The following is an 18,160-nucleotide window of genomic DNA, read 5'->3' on the forward strand; positions in this document are numbered from 1 at the left end:
CCCGAACAGAGTCAGGATTGATCGGATTCCGTTTTGCAGACGGAACAACTCCTTTCCGATTGGAATGGCTGCATCGATAGCATCGAGCGAAGAAATATAAGCAGATGATGATATGCATAATGAAAGGCAGTTATGCACACACACACACAGACAGCTTGGGAGGACTTCTAGTTGAGCCAAAATGGGGGCGGAAGAGGAGGGTTGCATTATTGAAGCGTCTTTCTTTCCTCGATCGATTGTGGATGCGAACGATGGTGGATAATTCATGCAACGGCAAGGATATTATCGCACGGCTCACTGCTGGCTCAAGCTGCTAAATGTAGTAGAGTGTAGAGGAAGAAGGTCTGCTTAAAAATAGATGCTGAACTGCAAAACTGAAGCTTCGGTTGGTATCGAGTTGTAAGTGCTTTTAATTTTGCAAATGTAAGGGCCGGTAAATGACGTTTGATTAAATTTCTTCCGTCGTTTATCGGCATTGTGAATGCGTTTGTGTTGATTTGAAAAGCTTCCTCTAACTGCAAAAGCCAACGCAGCTGCACTTCCGATGAGACATGGTCTCTTTTTTTAGTAGCAAATACCTTTTTTCTTTCTTAAGAACCCATTAATGCGCTAAACGGATTAAATAAGTGCAAAATCGTCACTAATCCAACTCCATTTTTCGCTTTTCTCACTCACACAGCCCGACGTCGAACGGCCGGTAGAGTACACCGTGCAGCACCATCGTCCCCAGTACCAGTATCCGCCCAGCCGTGGTGCTTCCCCGCAGGGCTACCATCACCATCACCAGCAGCAGCATCACCGCGAGGAGTACGTCGAGCTGCAGAAGCGCGAAAGTGACATCTAAAAAGGCGGCGCCAAAGAGAACCGCTGCTGCGCGAGCTAAACACGATGGCTTGGTTGGTTGCGTACCCGGCAGTGGCCATGCTGGCCATGTTCATCGTGCTGGTCATCATGCTGATACTCCGGTTCGGTGCACGGTTGTGTCAGCTGCGCCATCACACCCTGCCGGACGATCAGGATTTGCGCGACCAGGCGTACGATCAGAAGGTCAGCTACGCCTGACCGACCGACCCCGGCAGCTGAAACGCCATGAATGACGCCAAAATATTGCTGACGGGAGAGGGAGGGAAGAGATGATGGTGTGTGGCTTCCCCCTTTTTTTATTGTATTTCCATTTATTTTTCACAATTCCACTAAGCAATGTTTCATTCTTTTTATAACGTGAATCTCGATTTTCATACCGATCGGTGAAGAAGAAACACAAATGATGCTTTTGCCCCCTTGCAGTTCGCTAGAGCTAGACTTTAGAGATGTGTACTACTAACCATGTGTAGTGTTAGTTACACATAGAAGATTATTCTTTTTTTTTTTAATTCCCACAAATGACAGCTAAACGTAAGACTTGTAACTACTCTACTGTGCAACACATTCCGTCCAGAGAAGGGAAAGCTTCCCATAGTTTTAAAAAAGCCGTCCGTTACGAGCGCAACAATGTATTTTTTGTAGAATGTTCCAACACAACACGAAGTTTTCCGAAACAATGCAATGCAGTTAACACATACAGAAAAGAAAACAATGTGCCTTTTATACACAAAACTTTACTAACATTCCTTAAACTTCCACTCTCACTCACACAAAACCGATCGATTTTTAGAACATTTGTACAAGAAGAAGCAATATGTAGTAAACGATAAAATAAATAAAAACCTTTTTTTTAATTTCTACAAAACCCAACACAGCGATTTGTTTTTCTTTCACCAGAGAAAACGCTTTCGCACAATAAAACACGACCCGTTTTATTCAGTAAATATAATTTTTCACATTTTATTTCTCAACGTTTGTTTGTTTGTTTTTTTGTTTTGCGCATTTTTTTGTATACGCATTTTCTCCCTACCCTCCTGCTACAATTTTCTCTCCTCCTCCTACTCCTGCTCTTCTTTTATGTCAAATATAGTTTAACCTTGTCTGAGTTTCATCATCTTTTCACCCTTTTTCATTTTCAGTGGATGTTTGTCTCTATCTCTCTTTGTTTTTTGTATTTGTATTCTGCTTTGTTTCTCTCTTCTTCATTATCTTAGTGCATTATTTGTAGTGTATTGATGTATCATTTTCCTTTTCTTTTTTCTTTTGTTTAACTTTTCCATTTTCCTTTTGCTTGCACACCGATGCTCCGATGCCTTTCTTTTGTGTGTTCCTTTTCGGTTTCCTGTGTTTTGGTTGGTTCGGTTTGTTTGTTTTTGTTGATGTTTATTATTTTTTTCCTAACAAATTTTGTATTTTTCTTCTTCTTCCTCTCCTTTTGTCCATGGCTAATTGAAAAACCGAAAAATAAAGCAAGGACGCCCGTGTCTTTCGATTGTACCATGTGTTGATTATAGTTTTGTAAGTTCTAATTTTTCCTTCGCGTTACAGGCGCAGTTGTTTTGGTTGCTCAGTGGTGGTGGGTGGGAGTAGTGTTAGTAGAAAATTGCCAGAACAACAAAAAAAAAACGCACCAACCAACTCCCGCACAATGGAAACGCGTACGTAATGTGTGTATGTGTTTCTGTACGTTATCAAAAACTGTGTGTCCATTCAGTCCGGGATAACCAAAAGTAAAATGAGATCAGATCGCGGGTTCTTGCATTATCACAACGGAGGGATGATGATATTTACGATCGTTTCGTGCTTATGTATGTGTGTGTGTTCGAGAGACAGAAAACATAGAAAATCTGTTCCGGGGAGGTGGAACAGAGGGGGAAGGGATAAGATGCTTTTTTAAAACGTAAAACAAAACAGAAAAAAAACAAATACGAAAAGCTACCATCGTTTCAGTGTTGCTACACATTTAATCATCATCATCGTCGTCGTCGTCGTCTTCGTGCGTTGCTGCCTTTCTCGGCGCGCGCTGCTAGAGGTTCGCTTCATATGCTGAAGCTATTGAAATAGAATCTACACGGCCATATTACACATACAATATATTTTAAAAGGTAAGTATTCTATGCGTTATTTTTTGTTTTGTTATGTAAATAATATTTTTTTTACCGCGCCTTCTGCTTGACGCTGTGGCCTGTTGCACAGCAGCGTCAGCCGGCTATAATAAGAGTGTAGAAATGATTGTTGTTTTCTTATAAACGAATTCCAAGAGCGTTTGGTTCAGAAGTGGGGGGAAAAGGTAAGGCAAAAAAAGGGGAGAAAATTTTGTTAACAGGGAACAGAACGGAAGAACGTATAAACAGAAAAGGAAAAAAAATAGAACATTATGAAAATTTATGAAAAGCAGCTCAACTAGAAGAGTTCTATCAAAAAAGGTAAGCAAAGAATGAAACCAAAAAAAAAAAATAATAATAATAAAAAAAGCAGATAGCTTCCAGTTCTGTTGTCCGACCGGGTCGGTTCGCCAGTGGAAAAGTCCAACAAGACAAGACATCATGCCCTGATGGTGACACGCAACTGTGCCCAAAACTGGAAACATAATTGCGCTCAACAAGCACTGCCTCTCCGCTTCCGCTGTTCCACTTCATTTTTTGATCTACTTTCTTCGTTTTGTGCATATTTTCCGCCACACTTTTTCGCCTGTTTTCTATTCCATTTTTTTATACAAATATATCTCTGGTTTAATTTATCTTGTTTCTCTCTCTCTGTCTCTTCTCTTGTGTTTTCTTTTCGTTTTCAGCTACACCTGCACGTACACATGCGGCTGCTGCGTATTATAATGCGTGCGCCCTTCTTACGCGACACGCGTTGCATCTCTCTCTCTCTCGCATGTGTGCTTGTTGTTTGCTTGCTTGCGTTAAATATTATTTGTCACAATAAAAAGTCTTTTTTCATGTTTTACCTTCAAATAACCAACAAACACGGCACGGCCCCACTCCGTCAGCACCGCCGCGCCTCCCTCTCCTTCTTTGCCCAGAGTTTTGTCATTATGTCCTGTCGCGGCTTCGGCCCACATCCCCTCCTGTGTTTCTCTTGGAAGTATATGTATGTGTGTATATATATTAGCTTTTTCCCCCTTGCCTCCACGTCTGCCATTGCTCAGCGTGCGGGTAGTGTTGAGCGTGTTCCAATCTTCGACTTCAATTAACATTTTCCTCTCCGTCGCTTCGTTTTTGCGACTTTCAAAATGAAAACAAACACAAAACACATTTGCTTCCTTGTTTGCCCGATGCCGATACTGTTCCACTTTAGCGTAAACAACCCGTCATTGCAAGCTGTAACATATCACTTAGCGCGAGGGGGGAAAGTAAGTAACCCTTACTAATCTACTAAACAACATAGTTTTTATTGTTGTTTTAGTTAAAATTCCACTGCACTTGTCTCTTACGAACAGTTTTTATGCACACAAAAAAAAAGTCAGCTGCTATGTGCACCACAAGTAGTTTTAACTTAAAATAAACTTCGAATTTCTTCCCAAAACAAAAAAATCCAAAACAACACACACTTAGTCAAGACTTGATCGCACCACAAAAAAAGGAAAGAAAAACAAGTGCTTTTAGAAGCAGCAGTCTTACGTTTGAGAAGTTGTACTACAATTTTCCGATACACATTTACATTCTAGAGCGAGACAAAAATCAATTTCAATAACACAGCAAAACAAAATGGAAACAGAAAAATAAAAAAAGGATAATATCCTAACTATCTCTTTCTTTACTTTTGTTTGTTTGTGTTTTATCACCCTGTTGGATCGCTTTTTCGTTTAAACAGAAATCCTTAAATCACCTAAAACGCCTATTTCATCTCAACCTTAAACTAGCAAAATATGATCTTTCTTTTTTGTAAGTGTTTCCCTAACGGATCGTTTCAATTAACAGAACATCAGAACGTACACTATTTGTATACCGCCAGCATTATATCCCAGGAACTGTTAATGCCGTGTTTTGCCTACGCTGTGTGTGTGTGTGTGCAATAACTCGATGCACGAAACAAACAAACAAAAAAGCTACCATACCAGAACTCCATTCGGGGCAAATCAATTGGAGTCTAAATAAATCACAACTTAATCATGGAACACTAAGCAACAAGCGGGACATAAAACAGGAAAGGGTAAAGCGGTTTGTAGAGAATGTTTGCACAATTATAATTCACCATGATGCGGTGCTGCGCCCGCCCATCGGTTCAACTCCGCTCCAAAAGCTGGAACAGACACAGTGAGCGAAGTCCGCCTTTTTCCTTTTTTTTTTTAGTATATTGTTGTATCACAAATGATAGTCACACCACTTTGAAGTCGTTGTTGTACATACCGTTTTGTTGTTGTTGTTTCATGCATTGTTTTACTATCGACTGTATAGATTCTTCCGTTTTGTTTCTTTGTGTTTCGATCAGTCTATAACTTTAACACGCTTGCGTGACGCCTTTGCGCCGCTTTCAACAAACAATGTACTTTTTCCCTGTTTTCGAACCATTCGGTATGGTGGAAGATTGCCAAAAAAAAAAAAAAGATTAATAATACTCTCTCCTCCTTTCCTGCACACAAACACACTATACCACCCGGTGATTGGGCGAGCATTATTATCGCATTATTTCATGTGAATTGCAGTTCTGCAAGAAAAAAAAAAACGAGAGAAAGAGAGAAAACTCATTGGCTGAAGTAAGAACCAAGTGCACGACACAACCTAATATAGTAACTGTAGGAAAAGACGGAGAGATCGGACCGTTTTGGCGGGATTTGATGGGAGGGGGTAGGAGAGGTGGCTGTGGGGACGTAAACGCGGGCGTAGAGAAAGAGCAACTGCACTGTACACACACACACACGCACGAAAAGGTGAAAGGAAGATGGATGGAACGCTGCTGCACGCCAGAGCAGCAGCCAGCCTTCTTTCGCCCTTCATCCGGTGCAGCGTGTGGGGGGCGGCGGCGACGGCGGCGGCCATGCAGTGCCGGTTGGCCACTAGACGGAACCTTCGCTGGCTGCTACCAGCTCGGAAAATGCCTGATCGAGACAGTGCTTCAGCTCAGCATAGGTCACCACTAATACTGATTGTTCGTCACGGGACATAAGTTGAACCTGGGGCGGGAAAGAGAGACAGTTAACGAATGCTGCTTCAAAAGCTTGCAACAGCCGGTTGCAATGGTTACCTTTTCCATCGTGCCAGCATCCAGCTTGTTGAGGCACTGTACGATATGGGACTGGTTCAGCCACGGGCGGCCATCCTCGGTGACGGTGTGGAAGAGATAGTCCCGGAACAGTTTCAACATGTAGCGATCGCCTGTTTCCGACCACGTCACGTCCAGATTTAGCCTGCGAAACAAGGGGGGAGGGGGGAAAGCGACGTGTTAAATGGTGCCCGGTGTGTTCGACAAGCTTGGCTGTCGCTCCGTGCTTACTCTGGCCGTTCGTTGATGCAGCCGAGCTTCACGAGCAGCCGGTACAGTCGGCCGTTCTCCATCTCTTTCGCCAGTTCATCCTCCTGTATATCACATTGGGCTTGGAGTGCGTCGAGCTGCACGTAGAATCGGGCACCGATCATGGGCATGATCTCCGTCACCGAGCGGCGGGTATTCGTGTTCAGCAGACATCTAGTGGGACGGATCGGATCGGAAATGCGTTAAGGCGAACACAATCGAGAGGATTGGCCAACTTACATTAGAATATTTCTAAGATCAGAAGAGTAGTGACGGGAGACGAGCTCGACGCTGCTTTGAATTTGATCCCGCTGGACCGATTGTAAGGAACGGCAAGCTAACGCCAGTATTAGCTTTCCCAGTGCCAATAGATCCTCCTGAAAACGAAAGAAAGGGAAGTTAGTAAATTGTTTAAATAAGGAAGCAAACCGCCATACCTGCTGATGGTGATCTAACACCGTGAGCGGGTTTGGTTGGTTCGGGTCGAACGAGAAGATGTCCGATATGCCCACACAGCTGTACCGTATCCGTTTCCCGGTCACAATGATTTTCGTCGGATCTAACGTACTGTGTTTAGCACGAATTGGGAATGGAAAAAAGAGTACATTGTACAATCGCGCTCGAAAATCTCACCCCGCAGACACGCCACTTACCGGCACGCTAGCCCGGCCTGGTGTATCGCACGCAGACCCGCACTCAGCTGTATGATAATTGACCATATTTCATTCTCTGGCAGGAGTGACGTGGCGGCTGTACGATGTAGAGAACTTTTGTGGCTGCGAAAAGGGAAACAAAAATGGATATTTTTAGCTGTTTGCACTCCGAAAAACGTATCAAAATCACCACTGAACCATACCTGAAGGGACGAGCTTCGCCGGCGAACGGGTCGGTGTAGCCGTTCGTTTCCGGAACGGATGTGAAGTACTTGGAGAGCAGCGTCTGTGACCCGGGATGATAGTCGTACACCATTACTAAAGCTGAAGAATGGAGAAGGGAAAGGTGAGATAAAAAAAAAAAAAACAAATTACACAATCGATTCCACACACGAAAAACGTTGAGCGTCCCCAACCACAACACTCACAATTATCACCGAAAGTTTTCGTGGTAAAGACTTCCCGCAGCTGCACAATGTTTGTGTGCTGCAGCTTCTTCCACTTATCCACCACCTGCACACATTTGGTGGACTGTAGACGGAAACCTGACGAGCAAACGAAAAAAAGGCAGTCAAAGGGGTTAAATCGTCCAGCTTGGAAGGGAAGCGCGAACAACCGCACAAACTAACCATGAAGACGCCGCAGGCAGTACTTGACGCCGGTGACGGCATGCGTTGCCCGGTACGTGGACGACGGTGCCAGCTTCGTGTGCAGCTGTACCGACTCGAGCAAACACAGCGAGTGATAGTTTTCCACTTCCAGAGGTATATCTGCAAAACGAGTCCAACGCGATTAGTAGTGCACACTTGCGCGAGTACGATGTGGCCAACTTCGTACCTTGACCGTCGCTCTCGATACTGTTGATGAGTTCGTTTCGCGCTAAAATGTCGTTCCGCAGCTCGTCCTGCATGAAGAATGCGGCCGACACTTGTGCCTTCGATTGCATGTTGATCACGTGCGATGCAGGTCCCGGGTAAACATGTCCTGCGGCAAGAAAGGAGAGAAGAGGAGAGTGGGTACAAATTAGGGCTAATCGGTTTTGCTAATAAGTTCTCCTTGTCTTACCTGGATGGGTGTAACTTATATTAATTTGTGAGCTTGCTATGTGGACAAAGGAGTTATCAGTCGTGTTAACTGTACTGCTCGACGACAGCTGATGGTTGGCTGCCGTTGGATAGAAGTACGTAGTGCCACCAACATTTTCCTGCGGCGCGCCAAATGACGAGTGTTTAGGAAGAGAATTACAAGAAGCGTTAGCGCGGTTTGTTATTGATTGGACGACATGTGGCACGGACAAGAGTAGTGGGTGTATGCGTGTGTTTGTGTTTGGTTGTGGACAGGTTTATGCTGCAATTTTAGACCTATACAACAAAGGTGCAAAACCTTCCTTTCGTGGTGCGAGTTAATTAAAATGACCCTTTTCAGCATTTTCGACGTAATGTACCTACAGTGGCTTATCAAATTGATGATACTTGAATATTGTCGCAGTGTATGTTTTAAATACATTGGCTAAAGTTAGATTTAAGTTTTGGTTTCCACATTTTTCCCCATTTTGAGTATCAAAAGCACCCTGATATGAAGTCCAACAATTTAATGTAAACTTAACATGTTGTGGCCGAACGTACCACCTTCAAAGACATAATTTAGTTATCATGTGCAATAAGGGTGCCTTCTCGCTCTACAAAAAATAAAAAAGACTTGTTTTGGCCGATAAGCTAATAAGATAAGCCTTGTACCAATAAGAATCGAAGAGTATTAATTAAAATTTCCTATAGTGTTACACTCTAGGCTCATTTCAATCTACGAACAGCGGACAAACGCTGGAATGGAATAAGTCTCATCAAATCCTATCTTATTCCTGCATTTTCAACATTTCATTCTTCAATATTTTAAGCCCGGATTACAAGTTTCAGTGAAATTGAACGTGCCTTTTTGGGATTTTCTGCTATATTTCATGAAATATTAGTCACAATATTGCTTATCGTACACCAAAAGAAAATAAATTCAATTTCCCAACTATTTACATCTAATTCCCCAAATATAAAAACTGTAAAACGTATTGAAATAATAAATCACATATGAGCATTTCCTTGAGATTCCCCGGTTTGTTCGCGGTGAAAATGAATTTGAGGGGAATTACATGGAAATTCGTTGTATTAATTATTTCCAATATCTTTTACAGTCTTAATATTTGGGGAATTGAATATCCTTTCTTTTGGTGTACGATAATATTTTGATCAATATTCCATGAATTGTAGCAAAAAACGAAATTTCACGGTCTATTCTAGACGTACATGTTAAACCAAGTAATTTGATCCGAGTGGATCTGTAAAACAATTTACAGTTTAAAATTTACAAACATAAGCAAACTGTTCAAACAAGATTCAAACATTTGTACCTAAAGTACAGGTTATCATATGGAAGCACGAATTTTTAAGATCCACTGTACATTTTAACCAAAACAAAATTCAAATTCTATAATCATAAAACGCACAACTTTAGATAACAAGCCACGAAACATCAAATCAAGCTCCCGATTAATACAATCCTTCACAAACGGGTTTAAAAAGAATGATGGCCACAGTAAAAAAAAACAACAACAGCACAGCAAAAGCAAAAGTAGAGTAGTGGTAGTTTACTTGATGAATGTTGGTGGTAATTGGCGGTGGTGAAGGTTGGGGCGTAATACGGGGAGATGTATTAGTACTTTGCGGTGATTCGTTTCGCAGCATGTTTCGTCCTGTTTGGGGGGAGAAAAAGCAAAACAAAAGAGAGAAGGTTTAGCAAAAGAGGGTTCTCAACCTTCAACCTGTCCCGTTTACCCACTCTTACTTACCCTTGATCGGTGTGACCGCAAAGGCGGATGTGCTGCTCAGTGCACCGGCCAGTATGTTGCCCGGTACGGGGCCGCCGCCACCCGGCCCAACGTAGCCACCGTTGGTGACGACCCCGCCGCTCTTCACTACCGAGGACAGCACCGCCGCCGGTACGACGGTGGCCTGCTGGGACGGCGGTTGGGCGGCGACAGCGGCCGTACTGCCGTTGCTGCCGGCGCTGCCATTGCTGCTGCTAAGTATCGAGTAGGACGAGTAAAAGTTCGGCGACGAGGACGTGCTCAGTCGATTGTTTGGAATGAATTCGGGCGACTGTGGTGTCACCTGGTGGTGGAAGCGAAGCGAAGCAGCAAGTTAGAGGAAAATATTTAGCAAACAAACCCGTCTCCGAGGCTACTACGATCTATACTTGCCTGTGTTTTTTTGAGCGATATGGGAGAATCGAGCGTTATCTTGGAGAGACCCATCGGCAGTCCGTACGCGGCAGTCGTTCCGTTTTGACGACTCTGGAGGACAGATACGATCGATGGAATAGGAATTTAGTTAACTTCCTGTGTGTGTGTAGTGTGTTTGATGTCTAGTCTTACTTACCATGTACGTTGCCAGCTTGCTCTCTGAAGGAACTCCATTGGAGGGAGAAAAGAATATTGGATCCATAGTCCACGGCGAGAACCTACGGTGAGGGGCGAGAGCGAAAGGGAGGAAAATAGAGAAACATTAAATATGGGACGGAAGTGAAACAGATGTCAAGATAGCTTAATATCGTTTACAGATGTGGAATAACCTCACTTCCCCTCAGATGCGGTCGTATCATTTACTAGCTCACACATCTGGTGTCTGATTCTCTGGACAAGAGCAGCCTCACCAACGCCGACATGCTTGGAAGATCTGATGACAAGCTGTGTTTGGTAAAGCCATTAATTGCATCAGATCTTTAGCCCCTTCTAAGTTCGTCAGCAGAAGATCTTCATATTCGTGTTCATGAAAGCCTAGATGACAATGATTTTCCTAAATCCTCTAAAGCGGAGAACATAGAGGCTTTATCCCTCACGTGGTGTGAGCTGAATTTGAGGCACAAAACGCTACCCCGAAAGACATAACCGGCAGGTGCAGCAGCTGCTGACAAAACCGTGCCCATCGCCAAAAGCGGTGCGAAAAAAGGTAAACCAAAAAAAGAGAATGTCGGTCACCGCCGCAGCTGCTGGTGGTAGTGACGGCGGATGCTTCAACGGTTACTACGATGTTGTCGCTCTACATTTTGCCATTCGGGTTTTGGGGCGAGGGTGACGGTGTAACCGGGAGCTTCAAAGCTCTCTGCCACCGAAACCGAAGCCTCATCTCGTGTGCTGTGGAACAAGCCTACGCATACAAGCTCCATTTTGCCCTCCAATAATAGACACGAAATGAACACACATTGTTGTGACTTTGTGAGGTAGGCGCGTAGGTGGCGTGCCCCGCTCAAAGGACGCCCAGATTTATGCATCCCACGCGTTTGGTTATGTTGCAGCAAATGGACGGAGCGAACTGGGAGCAGAGCAAAAACAGGATCAATATGTGGGTAGATAGTCGCGAAGACTCCCTAACAGCATATAAACACTGCTGTTGCACCACCATTCCCAACATCTGGGGGTTCTCGTTGGAGCGTTTAACCCTCCTGGCCAGCGTCAGCAAACAATGGGCCGAAACAACGCATTCAATCGCTTTGCGTCTCTCTCTCTTTCTCGCTCTCGGCACGTTGGCTTAAATCCATTAATTAGCCAAGAAAAAAGGGGCGATATCATTAGACGGAAGGAACACACGGACTACCACGCCACACTGCAAAAACAGCGCCGGTTGATTGTGTTTTCGCTGGGAAACAGGTCCGGCAAAAAGGTGTGTGCTCAATCAGAATCTGGTTCAATATACGGTCGCAAAGTGGAACAATTTCGCACTAATGAAATGATTCTTTTTGCTTGTTTACTTTTTCCTGCGAATGAAACTATTATTAAAAGTGCACTGTCAACACGTTGTCCTTTTTTCCCCCGCTCTCTTCTAATTGAACACCTTCTTGGCTCATTTATGTTTTCCAGCAAACGGGCATCTCGAACGGACGACGGAATGACGAATTCGGGGTTTCGTGTGTCCTCCCCCAACCGGTGGCTGGCACACACGCGCCGACGGCAGCCATTTTTGTTTGCGTTCTCTTTCCGTGAAATAAAATCAACCCTTCGCGCTCCACGCTACAATCTCACGGACACGCACACACACACACAATCACAGCACTGTATACAAAGAGGTGTTTTTGATCGTTCTAGCAGCCCTTCGCTTCTGTCGTAAAATGTAAACAACAAACAAACGCGACCAAGGAAGCGGAGCGTACGTGACGCATGAGCAGCTGACAGTGCACTATGGGTCAGTCGGTGGTCATATGGGTAGTAAACTTTTCCTTTTTTAAGTACAACGAGGTTAAATCGTGTTCAAGTTTATTTTTGTTTCGATAAAATTGTCGTTTTAATATGCTCTAGTAATACCAAAAAATGTTAACATATCGACCACTTTGCGACTCCATTTTCGGCCGCCAAAATGTCTTCCAGCGTCGTAAAACTAGTTCGAAAAGTTAGTTTAGTTTTCAATTTTCATAACTAAACCAAAAATGCAAGCAAAAAAGGAGAAAAAGTGTTGTATGTTAAGCAAGCAGGCTCTACTAGCAGGCCTTTGGAACTTATTGTACTTCGGAGAGTACATTTGATCCCATGGATTGTTGAACGGAAATTAAGTGATTTGATAATGGTGCGCTTTTGTGAAGAAATGTGCAATGAATAAAAATAGTATGATGGAAAGACTGATTGAAGTTTGGCAACCATATTTGCTGAGAATAATGTTCAAAGTAAGATAAAAATCAAACATTTCCTCACGTGCCACTGATTATATGACGAGAGAAACCCCAGATATTGTTACTATTTAAATTACGATGATCTTTTATAGCGCAAAAATGCAGAAAATCCGTTTTTTCATATAACGATCTTCGCGATCATACCTGCCAATGCAGACTTTCGTGATAAGACGTTTTCTAGTTGGCATGCCCTTTAATTGAACGCTCGATTGTTTGCTAAAACAGTTCAATTAAAAACATGGTACTTGGAATGAAAACAGTATGGAAAAAAAATTGCACAAAAAAAGGTTCTTCTAATGGCGTAAAATCGTACATGGACATGCTCTGGCCTATGCCCAGCCTTTCGAGACTTTTTCAGAGCATCACGTAGCAAGGACTACGGGGGGACGGTCCATATGAGGCTTGAAACCATGACGGGCATGTTACTATAAAGTCGAACAATTAGATGACTGTACCACGGGAGCGCTCTCATGCACAAAAGCACAAATTCTGTTGCTGTTTGGCAGGTAATAGAAGTTCAGCTAGTGAGTTCAGACTGTCAAGTATAAAGATAAGTTGCAGTCTTTTGCTACACATGAGGAGGATCTGGATGGGAATCGATTCTGTCCGGCTTTTCAGGGGCATAGAATAGGCTATCCGGACCGCGTACTAGTGAAATGATTGAAATTGTATCAATTTTCAAATAAGCCATAGGTCAACATTAACCCAAACCTACAGTGGGACTGGATTGTGCTTAAAAAGTAGAACACTTACAGGGATTTTCAGGGGTTCTCATAGTTGTGGGATACTTCCTTGACTCTTTCTTATTGGAAGTGAACTTCCCATGATGGAAATTGGACTCTATGGCACCCTATTTGGAGGATCCTTGGAAATTCCTGTTGGATTTGTCCAACAAGGGTGCTATAGCGACCAATTCTTATTACATTTTAGTTCATTTCACGGAAAAAAGAGTCAATAAAGTGTTCAACAGCTATGGGAACTCCTAGCTACAACACCAGTAAACTTTAAACCTATCAATGAATTCACTGCAGTTCTCTTCTTGTGCAGGTCACTAATGGTTTTTGAAAATAATTCCGTCCAACGTACTAAGAAGGCAAAATTGACCCTCACTTTTCAGCACCTCTCAAAACACATCAAAATGCAGGCTCTTCGAAGTGCGAGAATAAACCCCCGCTTAATGTCCCTCTTGGTGCTATTTCCGAGCGCATGGTGCAGTCAGTGGCAAGGTTCAACTGCGAGCATGGCTGTGGGGCCGTGTGTGTCGTTGTGCATACCACACACAACAAGAAACGTACCACACCACGACGGCGGCCCCACACTACACGAGAAACGATTTCTATGCATCAGTGTGTGTGTGTGTGTAAATGTTTGTGCGTCCAAGTGACGGCGTATGAAACAAGGTCAATGTACAAAACCATACCTGAGTGTGTTTCGTTATAGTTCACTTCTTGGCCACTGCTTCTTCGCTGACTCGCGCCGCGCTTGCAGAGGGAAGGGTGGCGCGACGATCGCCGCCCGTGCACGATCGGCCACGGGGCACACGGGCTGGGCGGTGTGTAGGTGGAGAGGGGTGTAGCGGGGAGTGTAGATTTTGCTCGCTCGCTCGCGGCCTGCTGTCCCCGCTTGTTCCAGTTCGTCTGGTTTCGTCGGTACCACCTCTGTGCCCAGGGAAGGGACGGAGAGCGTGGGACAGGGGGCGGTCGCGATTTTGAGGGTGGTGGGTGGCAGCAGGTCGTACACACGGTGCGGTGGGGCGCTGTTAGTAGCGGTTTTGCCCTCCACGTTTCACACACACACACGCCGCCGTGCGACAGGCGTGTGCCGCGGGCTGGTTTCCCCCTCACACCTCTTGCTTTCCCTTCCCTTTCGGCAACAGTACACCTAATTCGCTGTTGCGGTGGCGGCGGCGGCGGCGATGCTTTCTCTCACGTTGCTCTCACTTCACTTCTGGCTCGCCTCGGTCTCCTCCTCATCGACCGACAAACAACACACACACACACACCGTGTGGCGCCCCCGTGGAGATGGCGATGATGGAGGGGGTGAAGAAAGGTTGCTCTTCTTCTTCTTTTTCTTTTGATATTGCCAAAACTTTCTTTCTCTCACTCACGCTCGAAACATATGCACTCACAAACACATAGAGAGAGAGAGACACACACAAACATACACCTTTCGTCGTCGTTTATAAGTTTCGTGGCGCTAAATCGCTGCTTGATCGTGCTTCACTGCTTTCACAACACAAAACACAGCGGCGATGGAAACATGGAAAAAAGGTGAACAAAAAGGATGAATAATAATTTAAAAAAAAGAATAAGCACGGTAGAAAATTTCACATCAGCACATCAACGTGGGAGAAAGTTCCAAACAAAGGGAGGAAGCGAGTAGAACAACAATTTAGGTGCAAAATATCACACACGCACATTAACGCACAGCTCAGCTGACAATAATGTAGCATACTGTAATTTTTTTTTTCTAAACCACCAAATCAAAAACAATAAAGAAACTGAAAAACAACGGTACTTTTAAGCGATCCTTCTTGACGCGATCAGTTCCCCGGGTGGAAAGAAGGATGTGATGAGAGCATTTTCTTTCGCCACTTTCATCCATCTTTCGGGCACACGGACACGCACACACACACACAAACCAAAAGTAACCCCCTTCACCCCACAAACAGTTGCTCTCTTTCACACACACGCACACACTATCGTTCGCCAATATTTCCTCCGTCAGCACCTTCTCCAACCCAACACAACCAACAACAACACCACGGTACAGCACAATATTGTGATGATGCTTTTCAATCATCAACCAAACGGCAGTAGGCGAGATGTGTGAGAGAAAGCGAGTACGAGAGAATGGGACAGAGAAAAAGAGAAAGAGATAGGGAGGGAGAGAGAAAGAGAGAGGGCATCCGCGTTCACTGCACTTTTTTCATCCCCCATTGCAGAGTATTGCACCGAGCGAAAGAGTAATGGGTTCGTTCTGAAATTAATTAATGCCGACTTCACTCCATTTTGACCCTCGAAGCCATCATTGCCCAATCTCGTGTGGGTGGAAATTTGTCCATTTTTTTTCTGTGGGCTTTTTCAACCAACCCCCCTCGCCAACAGGTGGTAACACACACAAGCAGCACAGCAGCAGCAGCAATCAAGGGGGGGGGGGGGGGGGGGCAATAAAGAGACCATTTTAATCGCTTGCGGAGAGGGTGGCCGGTGGTGCCGGACGAGGAGTAAGAGGAGGAGAAGGAGGAAGGAGGAAAATGAGGTGTGTGAGCGAGGGGGTGTATGTGTGTTGTAAACAACCCCGTCCGGCTCTCCTTGCCTCGCGCGATAAGAAATCACACCAACCGACTATATGGCAAGAGCAAAAAGAAGAAAACATTCATCCCTTTGCCGCTCCGCCTTTACACCCTCCTTTCCAGCACTAGCGGCAGGGTCATTTCTTGGTCCAATCCCACCACCCAAAAGGTATGGGGCCAAAATTTTGAAACGCAGTATTTTGTTGCTTTGCGGCCTCTTCTTCATCTTTCACGCGCAAATCAATTCGCCTGCCTGCGGTGTGTGTGCGTGTGTGTGTTGGTTTGTTCCATGGTAAAGGAAAAATGCAACAATCACAACCTGACGCTGCTGTCCCTTTCCCGGCCCGTTGTTACCGTGTTCGTTGAGGGGAGGGGGTATAGAACTTTCCCAACATCCCCTCGTTTCTACCGATTTGGAAAATACACACACACACACCAGTTGGAGCGCACACCTCCAACCCACACACACACACACACGCTAAGCGCACGCACACGCACGAGCACAGCGCCATTGTTTGAACGAGAAAGACGTTCTCTATTGCTTCGACGGGGCAACGGAAAAGGACAAATTTAGCAACGGCAAACAACGGCAAAAAAAACCCACAACCGGAACAATATGTTGTCAGTTAGTCGCCGTACTTCTCAACATGGCTGGCTGGTGAAACATACACACACACACACACACCGGCGGAAAGAGTAACCACTGCTTTTCTCCCCATGTACGCCATGGAACCTTTGCTGCATGGAGGAAGAACTTGAAACGTCCATCGTAGCAGGCCGTGTACCCAGAGGCCCGTGTTGCTATGTTTCGCTTTTCTCGCAAGCTATTCACTTTCGACGGCCATTCGAAGCACATACACGCACACACACGCAGACACACGGTAGGCCCCGTGAGAGAGCTGAAACCGCTACGCAATTCGAAACGAAAACAGACCCAACACGGAAAAGAACGCGAATTGTGGCTGGAGGAAAAGATGAAGGCAAAACAACAACAACAAAAACACGTCCGTTGACACACACACACACACATACACATGCGAGCACACGCGCGCAGACCGAGACCTCCTGCAACGGTGTTGAGCTGTGTGTGTGTGTGTGTGTGTGTGTGTGTGTGTGTGTGTGTGTGTGTGTGTATTTTTGTTGTGTTGTGCTGCTGGTTGGCCATGTATTTTAGTGCGTCGTTGCTACTTCGCACTTTCGACGGTGCGTCCTCCTTGTGCGCCCTTGTACAACATCACACGCACACACGCACACATGAACACACCACCGCTAGTACCTTTCCACCAGTCTTTGCGTACACATTACCCCCCCCCCCCACGAACACAGTGAGAATGCGTGAGACGACGCTTCTTGCCACAGCACAACACAACAAAATCACTTTGACCCGAAAAAAAAAAGAAACACACTCTCTCGCACCACAAGGACACGCAAACCACGCACACACACACACATCGACGGTCGCGTTGTGCACGTTCCTTTCCACCCCTTCGTTTTTCGTTCGTTTTCGTTGCTTTTGCTGCTGAATGCCACTGTACTGAAGGGCTGGGGAAATTAAAACACTTTCCACCGTGGGACGCGTACGTTTAGCGGGCATGGAAAATCATCACAAACACACACACACACACACACACACACAATTCGATGGTCACGGTTTTCCCGAAACGCTCACCATTTTCGATCGCGCAGCAAAAAAAGAAGCTGCACATCCGGAGAGCTGCTAGTTTGTCTGGCGCACACACCAAAATAATGCACGACTTGTTTGGCAAAGCGGATCACCGTTTCAGCTTTAGCAATGTGTATGCGTGCGTGCGTGTGTGCGACGCGACCTGTCAGTTGGCAGCTGAGCTGGTTGTCTCGCTCGTGCAGCCGCCTCCTGCTGCGGCCATCTCGCTTGCCCTTGAACCGTGCTGAGAGAAAAACGCGAGCCAATTCGCTCTCTCGCAAAAAAAAGTTTGTTGCTTCGGTGCGTTTATGGTGCCGTGTTGCAGGTCTGACGTTTGACGTTCAGCTGATGGATGGGATATTTTGCTGGCAGTGGGAAAGGTTATTTTTGATAATTTAGGTTTTTAAATTGTGGCCGTTATTTGGAAATTGCCCACATTCATTCATATAGCATGATAATCCTCTTGTAAAATTAACGCGTTGTGTGATATCTAAATACCCTTTCGGGGAGAAAAAAAGAAC

At 45.0% G+C, this 18,160-nt stretch overlaps 3 protein-coding genes across 8 annotated transcripts in view; 2 read left to right on the forward strand and 1 right to left on the reverse strand.

Annotated features, from left to right (window-relative positions):
- Window positions 1-2,710, forward strand: part of LOC1276355 (uncharacterized) — a 17,369-nt gene extending 14,659 nt beyond the window's left edge. The window contains exon 4 of the mRNA XM_315692.5: window positions 680-2,710. Coding sequence (XP_315692.4) covers window positions 680-844 — 165 coding nt within the window. The 3' untranslated portion in view covers window positions 845-2,710. The remainder of the gene's footprint in view (window positions 1-679) is intronic.
- Window positions 889-2,710, forward strand: LOC133391090 (uncharacterized). The gene has a single exon (XM_061641418.1). The coding sequence runs from the start codon at window positions 889-891 to the stop codon at window positions 1,060-1,062; it is 174 nt and encodes a 57-aa protein (XP_061497402.1). The 3' UTR covers window positions 1,063-2,710.
- Window positions 1,814-17,801, reverse strand: LOC1276356 (PAN2-PAN3 deadenylation complex subunit PAN3). 6 transcript variants are annotated; one of them, XM_061641412.1, is made up of 17 exons: window positions 17,646-17,801; window positions 14,101-14,903; window positions 10,400-10,481; window positions 10,222-10,314; window positions 9,811-10,132; window positions 9,614-9,714; window positions 8,040-8,178; window positions 7,812-7,958; window positions 7,604-7,744; window positions 7,403-7,519; window positions 7,178-7,298; window positions 6,975-7,097; window positions 6,759-6,888; window positions 6,562-6,698; window positions 6,304-6,495; window positions 6,055-6,217; window positions 1,814-5,983 (listed from the first exon to the last, which is right to left on the reverse strand). In XM_061641412.1, the coding sequence occupies exons 3-17, from the start codon at window positions 10,463-10,465 to the stop codon at window positions 5,867-5,869; spliced, it is 2,109 nt and encodes a 702-aa protein (XP_061497396.1). In that variant the 5' UTR covers window positions 10,466-10,481; window positions 14,101-14,903; window positions 17,646-17,801; the 3' UTR covers window positions 1,814-5,866. The 6 variants fall into 6 exon arrangements, with proteins under 6 accessions (XP_061497396.1, XP_061497398.1, XP_061497401.1 ...); XM_061641414.1 differs by having other exon boundaries at window positions 14,101-14,906; window positions 17,646-17,755; XM_061641417.1 differs by having other exon boundaries at window positions 17,558-17,743.
- Window positions 17,802-18,160: the final 359 nt, after the last annotated feature.

Source organism: Anopheles gambiae, chromosome 2, assembly GCF_943734735.2.
Source record: "Anopheles gambiae chromosome 2, idAnoGambNW_F1_1, whole genome shotgun sequence".
Taxonomy (NCBI): domain Eukaryota; kingdom Metazoa; phylum Arthropoda; class Insecta; order Diptera; family Culicidae; genus Anopheles; species Anopheles gambiae.

Excerpts from the sequence above, each read along its gene's own strand:
- LOC133391090 (XM_061641418.1), top strand. The coding sequence starts at position 889 with ATGGCTTGGTTGGTTGCGTACCCGGCAGTGGCCATGCTGGCCATGTTC.
- LOC1276356 (XM_061641412.1), bottom strand. The coding sequence starts at position 10,465 with ATGGATCCAATATTCTTTTCTCCCTCCAATGGAGTTCCTTCAGAGAGC. Across the intron at positions 6,889-6,974 it reads CAGGCCGGGCTAGCGTGCCG|TACGTTAGATCCGACGAAAA; the intron begins GTAAGTGGCGTG and ends TGCTAAACACAG. Across the intron at positions 6,699-6,758 it reads TGTTAGATCACCATCAGCAG|GAGGATCTATTGGCACTGGG; the intron begins GTATGGCGGTTT and ends TTTCGTTTTCAG.